Source organism: Danio rerio, chromosome 5 (assembly GCF_052040795.2).
Source record: "Danio rerio strain M-AB ecotype USA chromosome 5, GRCz13ab, whole genome shotgun sequence".
Classification (NCBI taxonomy): Eukaryota; Metazoa; Chordata; class Actinopteri; order Cypriniformes; family Danionidae; genus Danio; species Danio rerio.
This window is the reverse complement of record NC_141025.1, coordinates 72,530,119-72,549,356: the sequence shown is the minus strand read 5'-3', so window position 1 is coordinate 72,549,356 and position 19,238 is coordinate 72,530,119. Positions and strand designations below refer to the sequence as shown.

Below are 19,238 nucleotides of genomic sequence, written 5' to 3'. Positions count from 1 at the left end.
GCAAAGGGTGGCATTGCCCCCTCAGACAGAGTTTGTGCCCCCCCAGTTTTTATAAAGGATTGTTCACTCAAACTGAAAATTCTTTCTGTCATTAATTATTAACACTCCCGTCCTTCCAACCTTCAGAACACACATTTAAATATTTTAAAATATATGACATAGCAATTAAATTATGAAAATGGTGAGGTTAAAGCTAGTCCTATAGTCCAGAGATCCGGTCCCCGCGTCAGGTCTGGTGCGCCCGTAAATAGCCTTTAAAACGCGCACACGGCGATGGAGGCGCACTCAACTCACAAGGGAGAAAATGGGTGACATGATAGGAGCAGCTTAATTCATTACATGTTTTGGTTAACTAATTATTTAAACACAACTCTCTTGAGCTCTAAAAGGAAAAAACACATAAGAAATTTGCTGTTAAATTAATTTTAGCAGAGACGCAACTGCCAGTCATTTATTAGTTATTCGGGAAGATGTAGCCTAATAAAAATGTTTTAATAAAAATAAATAGTTTACTGCACAGTCCCACAGTAGGCTACACTATAAATAATATTTTAATTTATTTATTAATATTATTATTAATATTATTACAATTAAGCTAAAATTGACAAAACGCAGAACCCTTTGAATGTTTGCTTTCATTTTGCTGAAAAGTGCACTTTTACAGTTGCGTAGAGAAACATCCCATTATGCAACTGCAGTCAAGGTATAACACATAATAAATGCATTTTGCGTTTAAAGATGATCGGCCTGCGAAGTCAAGTTTGCAGTGTTATAAATGGAATAGGTATAGTGCTTAAGTGGATTTACCGCGGATCAACCGAGAAATTTCGTGCGCTGCAGGTAGGCAGAATCATAATCTTTTAAAAGTATGTAACTTAGGCTATACTGCTATTTGCTCATGCAAAATTAAACAACATAAAATATATTGTAGATCTGTTTTGAGAGCTAAAATACAACACATCGAGTTTGTTTTGAATTAGCTCATGGCCCTAAAATGAAAATAACCTGAAAACAAGCTATTAAAAAAGGCCTAATAAATAAAATAATTAATAAATAAAATGACGGGTAGGCCTAGAAACTATGGTACATATGGTTTATGATGGTTTACTATATCACGAAAAAAGCACATTTATAATAGCCTTAGACAAATCTTTGTTTTTACATTTAAATTGATGAAAAAAAAAGTTATACAGCATATAAAAATTTAACCAATTTTCACGGTAATAACTGTGAATTTTTGTATCTTTTTTAGGTATTTTTCTGGCTACACTAATGCCTTAAAATGTAACTAAGTAATTGTTTTGAATGACATTAGATTGTCACATTTAGCTTTTCCCCAACACTGATGTTGGTTGTGAAGCGTGATGTCTCGGTTAAGCTGATTTCACTATATTTATTTACCGGTTAAATGAATTGTCTGATCGTGGGTCAGCTTGCATGTGTGGGCATAATTTGACGTCTTTACCTAAAACTTTAAACATTCATAGGGCTGTTATTTGAAATAAAACGGAAATAAGGAGAATAACATATGATTTAAAGCACTCGTTTGGCACTGAAGCCACCATCAGTCTGCATTAATAAGCGGTATGCATTACCATCGTTAATAAAATTCGTAATAGCGAAACTGCGTATTGTTATTACTATTAAAACGTAGCCTATATTACTGCCTTAGGTCAGTAACTTAGGCAGTAATGCAAAGTAATAATAAATGCGAATAAATAGCCTAAATGAAAGAAACAAGAGACCAAAATCAGTCACCAGGTCTAGTGCCCCCCTATGGATTTAAAGTGCCCCCTCAGTTTTGACTTCCTGGCGCCGGGCCTGGTGCAGATCTCTCACACGCCCCCATACTGAATGTAACCCCAAACCATGACTTTTCCTTCACCAAACTTGACTGATTTCTGTGAGAGTCTTGGGTCCATGCAGGTTCTAATAGGTCTTTTGCAGTATTTGTGATGAATGGGATGCAGTTCTGCCACTTCCAACTGATCAATTAGAAGTTCAGTTATTATTTGTTGCTCTTACATTTGGGATTGACGACAAGACTTTTGTCAGGTAGTGTAGTGATATTTCAAGATAAAGTACTGCTTGAAACCTAGAAAGAAAGCAAAAAAAACAGCCTGCATCTACTAGAGTACAAACATGACTACTTTGGGAGCCAAGAAAAAACCCTCCATCAATATTAAGCTGTTGTAAATGAAAAGAAAAACAATCAAAACACGAGCTAACGAATTGTGATGATCATTGGCAGGAAATATATGGTGATGTATGGGTTTGACGACATTGTTGGACCTGTGAATGATTTCCATTCACGCTTTTTTTTTCAGCAGTTGTTCGTTTTACCACATCTGGCTTACAATATAGTCCAGGAGAACAAAGATCTTTCTTAGCCTTATGAAAAGAGCCCAAGTTTAAATCCCCCTCTCTTATTATTCCTGCCAAATGGGACAAAGATGAGACAAAAAAGACAAGAGAGAGGGACAGAATTAGAGTGAGAGAGACCCACAATATTAACACTTAGTTTGTTGTGGGATTCCTAGCAGGCTTTTCTTTTTGGAAATATTTTGAAATGTCTTGAAAAGAGCGTTGTATCTGGGCATATATCCAGATGCTTTTTTTTTTTCTTTTTTTTTTTGCTTTAAAGAGACTATTTTGATGTCTGAATTGCAGTCCCTGAAAAGAACAAGCCTGCTGGATTCTCTTAACTAGCCTCCAAGATTATGCCATACAAATTGCATTCAGTGGAGATTTATGGGCTTGTTTGCAGCATTACCTGATAATTGCTTTTGCGAATTGGTGCAAAAATAAGGTTGGAAGCATTGTTAAAGGGATAGTTTGCCCCAAAACAAAATAATGACTCACTCATCCTCAAATAGTACCAGACCTTTATGGGTTTATTTTGAATGTTAAACTAAAAAGAAGGTATTTTGAAGAAAGCTGTAAACCATTGACCTTTATAGTCATAGTCAATAGCAAAAAAAAAAACAAGTGAAGAGTTCAGATGCAAAAGCCGCTTAACAAAAATGAGCTAATGACACTGAGTGAATGCTTTAGGCACGTAGTACGTTTAACAAATAGTTTTGTTTGAAATCATCTAAATCCCAGTGTCAGCGCATTCGGAAATAACAGTTAGTTTGCAAAAGCCTCTAAACGCGCTTGCCTTTGACCACAAAAAAACGCTATATCCTGAGAACCAATCAGAAGGCGCGAATCGAATCAAATGTTTTCAATGTAGCAGCGCGCTGATAAGCTGGCTTTATGAGGAGACATATTCTGCTTTTGAATTCGATTTTAAAAGACGAAGTTTGATGAGCTGCATGAGCCTGTTCGACTGTCTGGTGAATGGTAAATGAAAACGTCCCTTACCTCAAAACTCAGATGCTTTTTATTTCAGAACAGACTTTAACAGAGTCCCAAACCTTAAATCTCATACTTAAAGACTAAATACACTTTTTTATTGTCATATAGCACATGTATTTAAGTATATTAACAAGAGAGAGAGCAAGAGAGCGAGAGAGAGAGCAACATCCGCCACATAACCAACGTAAAAAATTATAAAACTATGGCATACATTACGTGCATAAATGAACTGCATGAGCCTGTTCAACAGTCTGGTGAATGGTTAATGAAAACGTCCCTTACCTCAAAACTCTCTGCATTATGAGAAAAAGAAAATACACTGTACAGTCAGAAGTGTAACATGCATTCATAATGTTTGTTTGTGCAGCGGCTCTACTTTGGATGAGTACGAATTACTATAGCTACATTAAACAGCTACTCCATTTCACAAAAGACAAAGTTAAGATGCCATTCTTTTATCCTTCTTTTATTTTGTAAAACAATACTTACAACTTCGTTACCTGTCATCCACAGCCTACGCAGGTTGTGTTCACTAGAGTAGGCGTCATGCGTGCACACGCGCGTTCTCGATAGTAAACAAACAGCTTGCGGTCAGCTCATGTGTGATTTCGCAGCCACAAATACATTACTACATGAAGACAGAAATTACATTTTTAGGTGAATTATACCTTAGAAATACAGTATGTGACACTTTTAACACCATTTAAAGATATCAGTGTTGCTGTGAAGACTCCCTTGCTTCTCTCCTGACCTTGAAAATAGAATTGGCTAAGTCGTAGAAAAGCTGAATTGAGATTGTGTGTAGGGTGGAATCAAGATCGTGATCTTTTTTCGATTAATCGTGCAGCCCTAATGCCTAGTTCAGACTGCAAGATTTTAGCCCCAATTTTGGCTCGCCGACAGGTTTTGAGAAATCGCTGACAAATTCCTGAAATCACAGGCAAATCGCTGCTCGTGCGCGTGAGTGACAATCACACAGTATGAACTATCAAAGACGCGATCTGAGAGAATCGCCGATGAGTCGCCGATGCCTGCTAGATATTTGGCATGCTAAATATCTGGAGCTGTCGGCGATTCAAATCATGCCGTGTGAATTGAGTTTTGACTGAAAAAAACATCAGCGATCGCCTACAGCCAATGAGAGAGCGGCATTCACTTGTGTGTGCGTGTGTGTACACCTGCTGCAGGCCAGCGGGAGGCTGCGGGAGAAGTTAAAAGCGCTCTTTTTCGGTTTATTTGGACCCACGAAATGGAGGAAAAACTAGTGGAGGTTTGACAGGACTCAGGAGCAACCGTGTCTGTTTGACGTTTCATACAGAAAGAAATTAGTTTATTATCAACTTAAGTTGAGGAGAAATGGCTAATTCCCTTTAAACCCAGGTGAGCAAACATGTACATGTTCTACCCCATTAAAGGCTTCTTTCTCATTATGTAGTTAATAACAAAAGATATACTACGTGTTTTTGGCTGTGAGACGTAGTTTGGACGAACTTGTCGGCGATTCTTCCTATAGTAAAGTCATGCAATGTGAAAGTCCCTGTCACCGATCCATCTTGCAGTATAAACAAAGCAGCGACGAAACGCTAGCCCAGATAGTCAAGCAGTGTGAAAACATCTGTGACACGACTACTTTGAAAATCATGCAGTCTGAACTCGGCATAACTGACTGTTTTAATGAACTATAACTTCTTTGTTAAGCTGCTTTTACACAATCTACATTGTAAGAGGCCTATAAAAATAAAGATGAATTGAATTTTAGCTTTCTTTAAAATATGTTTTTTTTGTGTTCAACGAAAGAAAGAAGCTCAAACATGTTTGAAACGAGCAAAAGTTGAGTAAACAATGGCAGAATTTTCATTTCTCACTATAAAAAAATCCTTCATGTTGTCCCAACACTAATCAATTAAGTCAACTTAATAGTTTTTTTTACAAATTGAAGTGGATTGAACATAAAACACTTAAGTTATCCTCAAAAACTCAAGAATTGTGTTGATTCATTTCATTTTTTGTAAGTAGCTGTGCATTTTTTGACTGTTTGGTGAACTACCCGTTTAAAAAAAATACAGATTGCTTTTCGTTCTTTATTCTCTAGAAAAGTGACCCTACTTGAATTAAAGGGATTAAAGATGTGTTTGACTCACAACCATAAAACACAGCTTCATCCCATTGCCCGAAAAGGCAGAAGAATGTGGTCTGTGAACCCCAGTGTCACTGCAGAGACTTACTGTAAACTTATTCTCACAAGCGTACATGGGTCACTCTCTTTTATAAACAGCACTCCTTTCCTTGCAAGCCTTCATTACTCTTATCCATGTAGACTATATAGGACAAATCTGCATGGAGTCCTGTTGCAGTCTTCTGTTTGTAATGAATTTGCGACCAGGGGTCACAATGACTCCTAATAACCTCCTCATTTCCTGTGTGATGCGCATACATTAGTCACAACTGGCAAAGTAAGGGCAAGTTAAGTGTGTCTCTGTGGGTAGTTTGAAAAGTATAGTCGATTCAATTTAATTGTATTAATTTACCTACAATTGAAGCCAAAATTATTTCCTAAATGACGTTTAACAGAGGAAGGAATTTTTCATAGTATTTCCTCTAAGATTTTTTTTTTCTGAAAAAGTCTTATTTGTTTTATTTCGGCTAGAATACAAGCAGTTTTTAATTAAAAAAAAAAATAAACCCATAAGGTCAAAATTATTAGTCCCTTTAATCTAATTTTTTTTTTCGATTGTCTACAGAACAATACAATGACTTGCCTAATTACCCTAACTTTCCTGATTTCCATAGTTAAGCCTCTAAGGCAGCAATTGCACTGCATGGTTCGAGTGACTCAATTCCGATTTTTTTTTTCTGTGGCACAGATCGCATATTGCCCATATGTGTAAGCAAGAAAAAAATCTCATGGATTCCGATTTACTCAAGTCAGATTCAGGCCTTGTTCATATGTGGAATTTTATCCGATATGAATCGGATTTGTGTCCTCGTATCTGCAGTGTAAGCAGGTAGATCGATTTCACCTGTCAATGCGAGTCGCGCATCATTAAAAACCCAAACTTTAAATCTCATACACAAAGACTAAACACGCTTTTATATTGTCATATAGCACATGTATTAAGCATATTAACAAGAGAGAGAGAGCGAGAGAGAGAGAGAGAGAGAGAGAGAGAGAGAGAGAGAGAGAGCAACATCCGCCACATAACCAACGTAAAAAATTATAAAACTATGGCATACATTACGTGCATAAATCACGCCATGGACAATACATTGAGATGCCTACTGGTTTAAAAAGTCCCAGATTAAAAGAGGATGGCCAAATAAGAACTTCTATCATAATAGTAAAACAACAACTTGTCAAAATGAATTTTAAAAAATGAAACCCTGTGAACACATTAAATACAGGAGTTGAGAAAAAAAGCACTCTTTTATTATCAGCTGTTAGTCAGCGCCCACTCTTTTTTCCCCTGGTCATTTCGCCTTTGCCGTGTGCTGTGTAAATGCAGACGATCAGATATGAGTCACTTTTAAAAGATGATGCAAGCAGGTCGTCAAAAACATTGGATACAGTCACAAAATCAGAATTGACCATCAAGATCTGCAGTGTAAATGCAGCTTAAATGTCACTTTAAGCTGAATACTAGCACCTTGAAAAATATCTAGTCAAATATTATGTGCTGTCATCATGGCAAATAATAAATAAATCAGTTATTAGAAATGAGTTATTAAAACTATTATGTTTAGAAATGTGTTAAAAAAAATCTTCTTTCTGCTAAACAGAAATTGGGGAATATATATGCAGGGGGCTAATATTTCTGACTTCAACTGTATATAAACTCTTCCATGTTATTTGTTTTCTGTGTGTTGCAGGGAAAAAAGGGAAATCCTGGAATCTCACCTGGCAGAGCACCAAGTGGAGTAAAGGTCTGTGTTATCATATCCCTCATTAGTCATTATTCATTGTTTATTGATTCTCTGGATTTGCCATAATCAGCGATGTTCATGTTCCTTCGGCTTATCCCTTATTTATCAGAGGTCACCAATATTTGAGATGGATCAAAAAAGTTTAGAAGATCAGATAAAGCAAACTAGACTTAATAGTTTTAGGACAACTTTGATGAAAGATTTTGATTCACTTCAAATGTTGACCACTGTATATATTGTACACTCACCGGCCACTTTATTAGGTACACTTTATTAGTACTGGGTTGGACCCCCTTTTGCCTTCAGAACTGCCTTAAACCTTCGTGGCATAGATTCAACAAGGTACTGGAAACATTCCTCAGAGATTTTGCTCTATATTGACTTGATAGCATCACACAGTTGATGCAGATTTGTCGGCTGCACATTTATAATGTGAGTCTCCCGTTCCACCACATGCCAAAGGTGCCCTATTGGATTAAGATCTGGTGAGTGTGGAGGGAATTTGAGTACAGTGAACATATTATCATGTTTAAGAAACTAGTCTGAGATGATTTGCGCTTTTTGACATAGCGGGTTATCCTGCTGGAAGTAGCCATCATAAGATAGGTACACTGTGGTCATAAAGGGATGGACATGGTCAGCAGCAATACTCAGGTAGGCTGTGGCGTTGACACGATGATCATTGGTACTATAATGGGCCCAAAATGTGCCAAAAAAATCTCCCCCACACCATTACACCACCACCACCAGCCTGAACTGTTGATACAAGGCAGAATGGATCCATGCTTTCATGTTGTTGACGCCAAACTCTGACTCTACCATCCGAATGTCGCAGCAGAAATCGACACTCATCAGACCAGGCAACGTTTTGTTGAGCCTGTATAAATTGTAGCCTCAGTTTCCTGTTCTTAGCTGACACTCGGTGTGGTCTTCTGCTGCTGTAGCCCATCTACCTCTAGGTTAGACGTGTTGTGCTTTCAGAGCTGCTTTTCTGCATACCTCGGTTGTAATGAGTGGTTATTTGAGTCACTGTTGCCTTTCTATCAGCTCGAACCAGTCTGGCCATTCTCCTGGCAACAACAAGGCATTTGCGCCCACAGAACTGCTACTCACTGGGTATTTTCTCTTTTTCTGACCATTCTCTGTAAACCCTAGAGATGGTTGTGCGTGAAAATCCCAGTTGATCAGCAGTTTCTGAAATACTCAGACTAGAGCGCCTGGCAGCAACAACTACGCCACGTTCAAAGTCACTTAAATCACCTTTCTTTCCCATTCTGATGCTCGGTTTGAACTGCAGCAAATCGTCTTGACCATGTCTACATGCTTAAATGCATTGAATTGCTGCCATGTGATTGGCTGATTAGAAATTAGTGGTAACAAGCAGCTGGACAGGTGAACCTAATAAAGTGTCCGGTGAGTGTATATTGTATATACAGTGGTATGTGGTAATTTTCTGCATATAAATGTTATAAATTCTTATTTATCTCCCATTTTGTTTCTTCAAAAGCTGTATATGTAAAAAATAAAATTGTTATAATATGCTATGAACATTAATTCCTGTTTTATTTATTTAATCTGATTTGCTCATGTAAAATTTTAAGTGGTTATAAAATATTATTGTGCAAACATTTTTCATTTTGGTTCAGATAAAACTGCATTATTCAGAACACTGATTCTTGAAAACTTAGTTTTTTTTCTCATAACAATTATAAAAAATTTTACATTTTTAATTATTACATAATTTTTTTATTTTTATATGTTATATTTTTTATTTTTAATGTTTAAATATTATATTAGACACTTAATCTTAACTCTGCAAAAATGTTCTAAACATTTACTAATACATAAAATTATTAGTTATTTTCAGAATGGCTAGCGTTGACTGGAGTAAACCCAAATCCATCCTGTATTTGAAGCTATTTAAATCAGGATTTGTCCAAAAAAAAAAAAAAACAATACAAATAATATTTTAAAGAGAGAAACTGAGTGAACGTAAAGAAAAACATCCATAAAAGAATCAATGTATCTTCATATTAAACAATCAAATTGAAGCTGCTTTGATTCTTTTAAAAACTAAAAGAATACCCCTTTACATATTGAAATGACTTATCCAAAATTATTCTTACTTTGTAAACACATTTTTAAAGTCCACATGAACCGGAAGCTGCAACCGTTTTTTTCTTATTGTAATGCAGTTCCTAGAGAAATTAAATATTAAATTAGAAAATGGCAAAGTGGGCGTGGCTTGTTTTTTTTCTACTGTGAACAGATTGGATGTAGTAAAGTAGGCATTTCGTTCAGAAAAACTGGGAAAATAGTTTCAGGAGAGCTATTACAACCTAACAGACGCCTTCTCATCACCATTTCTGTTTGTTGTCAGCTCTGATTATTGAAGGGGCGTGGTTATGTTAGCCACGCCCGATACCTTAGACAGGTGTAATCGAAGAATTGAACTCAAAAGAAGGTGGATTTTCAGATTTCAATTAAAGATTACAAGGACAAAGTAATTTTTTTTAGTGACATGCACAGATGAATTGTTTACAACAAAAGCTAGCATTGTGAGCTAACAAAACCATATGGTTAGTTTTGATTTGATTAGTACTTTGAAGCCTATTCTGTCTTAGACCCAGTGGGCAGACACATCACAATGTATAGAGTCTCTGGATATTTCAACATTGCTGGATCCTTAAAGTATCAGGAGTAATTTTCAGTATGTTCTTTTTTGCAGGGCGACCCTGGATTAGTAGGTCTGCCTGGACAACCCGGTCAACCCGGTCGTAAAGTAAGAGTCATCCTTTGATTCCTCCACTATATTGAAAATCACAGAACAGATCCAAGATGCAGTTCCTGATGCAGATGTTTGGAATAGTTCACCAAACTTAATTAGCAACAGCAAAGCGTCATGTTTTTTTTTTTTTTTCCAGGAAGCGTCACTGCTTTATCAGCCCAATGCTAAACTAATCCCTTACATACAATCACACCACATTTTCTGCATCAGTCTTACATGGCAAATGCGAAACAGGTTCCTATGCCGTGTAAAATCCCCCAAGAAAAAAGTTCCTCACGGAAGCTTAGAGAATTTCCCGGGCTTTTTTCTGGAGAGAAACGCGATTTGTTTCAGACATGTCCATCTGACCTTGACGTCCTCGGTGCGTGCTGTGAACGGGATGGCCAGAAAATGACCTCATTGTGTTTCGTTTTCCAAGAAAATTTGCTAATGCTGTGGTTTACCTTCATGTAATTCTATTCATCTTTATTCTACAGTGCTTTTTGCAGCGTAGATCATGTCAAAGCATTAACATGGAAGCAGCTTAACATAGATGTAATATCGATATTTTATTCTGGAATGTGCTTTATCTAACAGGACTAAAAAGAGGTGTCATTAAAGTGCAACAAAAGAGGAGCAAACTAACCAACACCACTTTGGCTTTTCTTCTGCTGTCCATTAACGTCTTTACAACATTACAATTTAACCCAGAATTCGAGAGTTCACACTTAGCTGATGATTGATTATAAAGCTTGTTTGGCATGATGTCCCAGAAGAAAGCTCATAAAATCCTTGAGCCCAGGGTTCCCTCCCGTTTGCAGGGCGAGAGGGGAGTTTGAGCTCAGGTACAGAGCATCCGGAAAGTATTGATATAGCGCTTCACTTTCCTCTTTCACTTTTCGCTTTCCACATTTTTTTCTGTTTTTATGTTACATCCTTATTCCGAAATTGATTAAATTCATTTATTTCCTCAAAAACTGACAAATGTAAAAAAATGACAATGTGAAAAAAAGTTTTTTAAATTGTTGCAAATTTATTAAAAATAAAAACGCTGAAAAATCACATGAAGTATTCACAGCCTTTGCTAAATACTTGTTGATGCACCTTTGGCAGCAATTACAGCCTCAAGTCTTTTTGAATATGATGCCACAAGCTTGGCACACCTGTCCTTGGGAGTTTTTCCTCTTTGCAGAATCTCTCAAGCTCTATCAGGTTGGATGAGAAGCGACAATGTACAGCCATTTTCAGATCTCTCCTGAGATGTTCAATAGGATTTAGGTCTGGGCTCTGGCTGGGCCATTCAAGGACATTCATAGAGTTGTTGTGAACCACTCCATTGATATTTTGGCAGTGTGCTTTGGGTCATTGTCCTGCTGGAAGATCACTCTGAAGCAGGTTTTCATTAAGGATGTCCCTGTACATCGCTGCATTCATCCTTCCCTCTGTCCTGACTTGTCTTCCAGTTCCTGCTGTTGAAAAACATCCCCACAACATGATGCTGCTACCACCATGCTTCACTGTAGGGATGGTATTAGCCTGGTGCTGAGTGGTGCCTGGTTTTCTCAAAACGTAACGTCTGACATTCCCTCCAAAGAGTTTAATTTTAGTCTCAGCAGACCAGATTTTGTTTTTTATGGTCTGAGAGTCCTTTAGATGCCTTTTAGCAAACTCCAGGCAGGGAGTAGCTTCCGTCTGGCCACTCTACTACACAGGCCTGATTGGTGGATTGGTGCACAGATGGTTGTCCTTCTGTAAGCTCAGACAGAGTGAACATCGGGTTATTGATCACCTTCCTGACTAAGGCCCTTTTCCTAAGTTCACTCATCTTAGATGGCTGGCCAGCTCTAGGAAGAGTCCTGGTGGTTTCAAACATCTTCTACGTACGGATGATGGAGGCCACTGTGCTCATTGGAACTTTCAGAGCAGCAGACATTTTCTGTAACCTTCCCCAGCCTTGTGCCTCAAGACCAAGCTGTCTCTGAGGTCTACAGACAATTCCTTTGTCTTCATGCTTGGTTTGTGCTTTTCACAAATTCTAAGACATAAGCTTTAGGTGAATAGAGTAAGCTAAATTGGCCGTAGTGAATGCAAGGTGTGAATGTGAGAGTGTCTGGGTGTTTCCCGGTGTTGGGTTGCAGCTGGAAGGGCATCCGCTGCTTAAACATATGCTGGATAAGTCGATGGTTCATTCCGCTGTGCCGACCCCTGATTAATAAAGGGACTAAGCCGAAAAGAAAATGACTGAATGGTGTGCACCTTTTGTGAAGCTGCCATGAAACAATAATTATTGTAAAAGGCGCTATACAAATAAACTTAATTTGAATCTATGCTGCCCTCACAATATTCGATTAGAAGAAGGCTGTCTCAAGAAGCAGCAAGTGAAGCAGAATTTGAATCGAGATGTCCCTTAATGCCTTCCTACTTTGGAAAGCTGCCTCCGAATGTTTTAGAGCTTTGGACGCAGCCATAGTCATATTTCCAAGGAACATATACACTGTCTACACCGCTGAGATGAAATTGACTTTGCCAGGTCCCTGCACTAACACTTTCTGCCAGCCTGCTGTAATCTGTCTAATGCCAAATTGCAAAGACGTCTATACTCACTTTCTCCAAATGTGAAAGTGTGCTGTTAAGCTTCTAGGAAACTTTCAGGGTGACATTTTCTATCGGGTTCAAGAATTTGGCATCCAGTACACTGGCATACACAAGCATTTTTGTGCTATTGAGCAGTCACACACACAAAGATACCTATATATATACATGTCATTTCACATCAGCGTATATAGTTGAAGTTGAATAAATAGCCCTCCTGTTTAATTTGAATTCTTTTAATTTTTTTTCCCAATTTTTGTTTAACGGAGAGATTTTTTTCAACACTTTTCTAAACATATTAGTTATAATAATTCATTTCTAATCAATGGTTTCTTTTATCTTTGTCATGATGACAGCACATAATATTTTAGTAGAAATTTTCAAGATATTAGTATTCAGATTAAAGTGACATTTAAAGGCTTAACTGGGTTAATTAGGTTAACTATGCAAATCAACACAGACTCATTCTGAAAACATAGGCCTATATAAACTTCTGGAGACTGCAAATTATGTAGCCAAAGGTACGTAAGGCCGCATTTCATCTTTAAAATGAACGCTACAAAGCGGTATAATGCCGTTCCTTTTCGCGCTTATCGGCTGACCGGTTACCTCCGTGTGGCTTGCTTTCAGGCTGTTACCAGTTTGTCCAGTGGCAGTTTGCCGCGTACGACGGCGGATTTGAGACGCAGAGAGGAGTTGGCCAAGATGACGGGGTTCAATTCCGGCAAAGAACAGTTCCAGAAAGAGAATAAGACAAAAACATAAGCCAAAAAAAAAAACAAGTAAATAACAGGGTGACAATGTGGTAAAATCTGAAAATGTGGTAAAAATCAGGCAGCTGCGAGGGCTTTACTTTTTCTGGATTGCTTTTTTAAAACACTGTTGGTTGGGTTTAGGGAAGTGGGTGGGCGCTAGTCAATCAGTGCTTTTGAACACAGTGTCGGTTGGGTTCAGGGAAGGAGGAGGGTGGGTCAGGCGATAGGTCAGTCAGTCAGTCGACAGCGGCCTCTGGTGGATTTACACAAGATGAGCAGGCGTGAATGGCACTCGCTAGAGAAATTTGAGATCTAAAAAAGTGTACACAGCGCCCTCTGGTGGATTCGCAAAAACAAATACTGCAAAAAAAGAACATATTTCCTGGGATGTATTTGCCACTCTCCAGAAGTGTATATAGAGGTACGTTTTCAGAATGAGCCTGGGTTGATGCGTCATTATATACAGGGTGTCCGTAGGGTCTTAAAAAGTCTTAAAATGTCTTAAATCTCAAAAACAGAATTTTAGGCCTTAATAGGTTGTACATCTACTGAAATGTTGTGTTGTAGGTCTTAAATCTTTTTAACAGGTCTTAAATTTCCTTTGTTCATGCATTGCTACCCAATCTGCCCATTAACACCCACAATCACCCACAATCCACCTTAATCAAACGTTTTATTTAAAAATGTTATTTTTAACTCTATTTACCATAATTATTTTCCTCATATTTCTTTAAATTCACCATGTATTTACTGCTGGGGACACCTGAGGACACTGACTTGGACTGACTGATGTGCATACATTTACTTTATTATAGTTTTTTAAACTCCTTTCTTTTTAGAAAGTTTCTGTTGAGAAAATGTGTTTACAACTAGAGCTTGCTTGTTTTGACACAATATTTAAAATAAATTTTTGATAAGTAATATTTAAAATATTAAAATGTGTTATTATTAAATTATCATTGTATTATTAAATATATTAAATTCTAATGATTTTTTTTATTGGGCAAATATAAATATTTTCCATCTGGACCATTTGAAAAACTCCTTAGCGTTTAGCCCTGTGTAGTCTAAAATTAAAATGTCTTAAAAAGTCTTAAATTTAACCAGCAGAAACCCTGTGTTTAACAATTTATGGTTTGTTCTGTAGACAATCTAACAAATATATTGCGTAAGGGGGCTAATAATATTGAACTTAAAATGGTTTTAAAAAATTAAAAACTGCTTTTATTCATTGATTTTCTTTTCCCTTTAAACTGATTTTATTCTTGCCCAAATAAAACACATAAGACTGTCTCCACAAGAAAAAGTTCACAGGTGGGCTAAAAAGTTTTACTTCAACTGTAAATATCTATATTTTCAGAATCAGAAGTGTTTGTCTGAACATTTGCGCATCTAAACATCTTCCCTGAAACGTAAAGAAAAAAAAATGACCTGGCGTTTTCTCTGCCTCCATGTGTTTTCAATCACACAGCAACAGATATAAAGAAAAAAATATTAAAAGCTGGTGGAAAAATAGTTGCAGACACTACTTGCGCTAAATTACCACTGGCTCTCAACCAGATAGTTATTCCATCCACGGACCATGTCCTTGACAAAATCATGTAACAATAAAATAAATGAGGAAAAAAAAAAGAAGCAGTACTCAAGTGTACTGTAAAGTAACACATGCAACTTACGCAAAGTCACACTTTCGCTCAAATGTACAGGTAAAGCTGAGTTATGCTTTTAATTATTATGAAATACTGTTCCATGTACAGTCCTTCAATCCTTTCCCACTCATAGCTTTGGGACTGTCAGCAGATGTGGACTCTGGCACTGCTGGACGGTGTGCTGTAATAGGACGAGCGTAGGCTACTAACGTCTGCCTGGAGATTGTTCTGCTCCACCCCTTCACTGGGACTCTTTTGGCAACAATCTTCCATCCATATTTGTTGCTAAGTTTGTGTCACTTTTACAGAGCTGAGCTGTGAACAGAACAGCGAAACGTTGCATGCCATATATACAGTTGAAGTCAGAATTATTAGCTCTCTTGTGAATTTCGTTTTCAAATATTTGCCAAATGACGTTTAACAGAGCTAGGAATTTTCCACAGTATTTCCTAGAATATTTTTTCTTCTGGAGAAAGTCTTCTTTGTTTTATTTTAGCTAGTATAAGAGCTGTTTTCAATTGTTTTCAAACCATTTTAAAGTCATAAGGTCCTTTTTATGCCTTGTTTCCAATGAGTGGTACAGTACAGTATGGTACGGTTTGGTACAGGTCACCTTTGTCAGGCTTGGGTCTCCACTTCCACATGGTACCAATGGTACTCTTTTGCTAGGTGTGGAGTTCGACAGAAAGCTGCAGCTGATGTCATTCTTTCTTTAAGTTTACATATCGTATGAGAAGCACTTCCTACTAAACTAATGCTGTATATCAGGGGTACCCAAACTTTTTCTTATGAAGGGCCAAAATCCAAACTTGATTGAGTGTCGTGGGCCAAAGGGAATTATACAAAACTCTATTCCATTAAATTTGCCATGGGTATTTTCCTAATTTATTTAATATATAAAAATAACTCGAAAACATTGCTTTATATTCATCCCAGGCTCATTCTGAAAATGTACCTCAATATATATTTCTGGAGACCGTGAAATACATCCTAGTAGGTACATTGTTTTGCCGTTTTTGTTATAGCGAATCCACTAGAGGTTGTTGTGTACACTTTTTGAGATCTCAAATTTCTCTCGCAAGTGCCATTCGTGTGTGCTGTTCTCGCGTGAATCCACAAGAGGCCGCTCTTGACTGACTGAATGACTGACTGACTGACCAATTGACTGACCCACCCTCCTTCCTCCCTAAACCCAATCAATTTTATAGATTGACCTGCCCACCCACTTCCCTAAACCCAACTAACAATTTTCAAAAGCAATCCAAAAAAAGAAAAGCCCTTGTCTGATTTTTACCATGTTTTCAGATTTTACCACATTCTCACCCTGTTATTTACTTGTTTATTTTATTTTTTGGATTCTGTTTTTGTCTTACCTGCTTTTTGGAACCTTTCTTCACCGGACTCAAACCCCGTTGTCATGGTCAACTCCTCTCTGAACGGTTTGCTGTAAAAGGACGAGCGAAAGATTACTAACGTCTGCCTGGAGATTGTTCTGCTCCACCCCTTCACTGGCACTCTTTTGGCAACAATCTTCCATCCATATTTGTTCGTGTCACTTTTACAGAGCTGAGCTGTGAACAGGACAGCGAAACATTGCATGCCGCATATACAGTTGAAGTCAGAATTATTAGCTCTTAGCTCTAATTTCTTTTTCAAATATTTCCCAAATGATGTTTAACCGAGGAGTTTTTCACAGTATTTTCTATAATATGTTTTCTACTTGAAAAGGTCTTATTTGTTTTATTTTGGCTGGAATAAAAGGAGTTTTAATTTTTTTTAAAACCATTTTTTGGTCAATATTATGGCCCGTGTCCACTGAGTGGTACGGGACGGTTCGGTCCATTTTTATGGCCGTTTCCATTGTCAAAAGGTACCAATAAGTGAACCGTACCGTACCACTTTGCAAAGGGTACCTAGCATGACAAAGGGTACCAAAAGACAAAGCTAGACACGCAGCTATTGGCTCTCCACAAAGAAATACCAACTGAGCCGATGTTCGACCCAGCAACCTTCTTGCTGTGAGGAGACAGCTTTTCCTACTGCGCCACTGCGTAGCCATCTTGGAAAACATTTAGTCAAATATTATTTGCTGTCATTATGGCAAAGATAAAAGAAATCAGCTATTAGAAATGATTTTTTAAAACTATTGTGTTTAGAAATGTGTTGGAATAAATAATTTCCTGTTAAAAACAAATTGGGGAAAATATACAGGGGGGCTAATAATCCAGGAGGAGTAATAATACTGACTTTAACTGTAGTTTTTCTTGCTATGCGTCCTGAAGTGATTTCAGTAGAGCTGACTCTACATCATTCGTCATTACAAGCTCCAGATTCCTTTCTTCTTACTCATATTCCCACACTCAGCTGCTCTTATGCTCGGTGTTCTTATCTTAGTTCTCAGACATAGTTGAAACAGTTTTTACATATTCGAAGCTAAGCATCGGAGTATCAGTAACATGATCGCTTCTAATTGGGTAATATTTTTGCTGTGTTCACTTTGCCAGCACAACTGACAACAATATAACAACCTTCCTCCCAAAAAACATACCATCATGCAGAGCAAAGAAAAATGTAGGAAACTATTTTTGTAAACATTAAAATAATTACCTATTATGCAAAAATCACTTTATAAGGGGGTCAAACAGTTTTGTGGCAGAAGTCTGTGAATATAATTGGTTAAAATGTGTCAATGTTATTTTTTTTCACACTTGATAACAGTCTGCAGAAACACTTTAATTGACGTTCTCCCATTGTATGTGTCATCAGAGGGGAAAAGCCCTGCTCATTAATGGCAATCTTTCCCTTATTAGCATATATGATGTTAGCCTTGTTTTTGAGTCTGCCGCTATGCTGACACACAGGCATTTAAAGAGCAATCTCGTTTGAATTTAAAGCGATAGTCCCCAAAATGGCACAATTAGGATCAAAGCCTAAAAGGGGCCATTTCAAAGAGTTATAAAACATTATTTTTGGGTTATTTTAAGCTGAAACATCACATACACAAGACATCAGATGCTTATTTAGCAGAAGGCTATTACCCAGAGACAAAAAAGCAAGACTAAATAAGGCAGAAAAAAATAAACCTGGCTGGTGGTCCATCTCTGCTCCCCTCTACTCCCCTTTTGTCCGATCTTATCCCTCTCAGGCTCAAATTTAGTTGTAGAAACAGGAAAAATCTGATATTTGGGGAAAATTATCATATGGGGTAGTACAGTAGAATCCAGTAGAATCATATGGGGTAGTACAGAGAAGCATTCTGGGATGTTGCAGATTTGCAACATTGGCCCAGTGTGGTAATTAGACACTGACGACTGAATATGATATGAACAATAACTTTTTATATACAACTTTTCAAACAATGTAACAAATTGCTTTTCTGTGGCAGAACAACAACAAAAACAAAATGGGATCCAAATCCAATATCTCAACTCCTCATTGAGTAGGTCATGTCTTCAAGTCACTTTGTCATGTGGTACTCCAAGAAACAGTTTTTGTCTTTTGTGTCATCTGGTGAGCAAGTGAAGAAACTGTTTGTTGCTAATGGACAACCAAGTCCTGCAGTGGTACTTCTGAGTAAAAAAACCTATAGAAAATGTATCTGGAGTAATAAGGTAGTTAATTTTTAACTGTTGCAAATCTGCAACGCCTGCCTTAAGAGGTTTATAGACAGTTTGCAACAGTGCTCAAGTGACTCACACACACAATAGCCATAATATCCACTCATTTAAATGTCTCCCTGTCTCCTTGTGTTGATATGTTCACTATGTATGTACCCTAAGCTCATGTAAACCACAAAAAATTCTTTGCATTTGCGACTAAAGCTCATTCTGATCCTGAGAGACAACAAAAGCTCCGCCATGTGGTAAAATTATGTGGCAGAGTTCAATCTAAAATCCTAGCAGAACTGAAAGGAAATGATCATAATATTTGGGTCTTTAAGCGTTGGATGGAAATAAATCTTAAGGATAAGACTGCTATAAGACAAAGCTTACATCAAGTTCTCTCTGTTAAAATCAGACCTATTTTCCCCCCTTTTAAGGACTGTTTTAAAAAAAAAAACACTGTTCCCTGCCACCTGTCAGAGCAATGGGAATATGTTCCTTTAACATCAACAGTATGACCACATCTGGTACTGAATATCCGTCTCGTTGATGTCCTTGCTTGTAATAGCATAATTATATTTAACTTTATTCT

At 37.4% G+C, this 19,238-nt stretch overlaps 1 protein-coding gene across 10 annotated transcripts in view; it reads left to right on the top strand.

Annotated features, from left to right (window-relative positions):
• The window catches only part of col27a1b (collagen, type XXVII, alpha 1b), a 152,800-nt gene that overhangs the window by 36,218 nt on the left and 97,344 nt on the right, over positions 1-19,238 (top strand). For all 10 annotated transcript variants that reach the window (XR_015490326.1, XR_015490327.1, XR_015490329.1 and 7 more), the window contains 2 exon segments: positions 7,228-7,281; positions 10,010-10,063. Coding sequence is in view for 2 of the 10 variants with exons in the window: in NM_001080575.1 (NP_001074044.1) it covers positions 7,228-7,281; positions 10,010-10,063 (108 nt within the window). In the remaining 8 variants the exon portion in view is untranslated.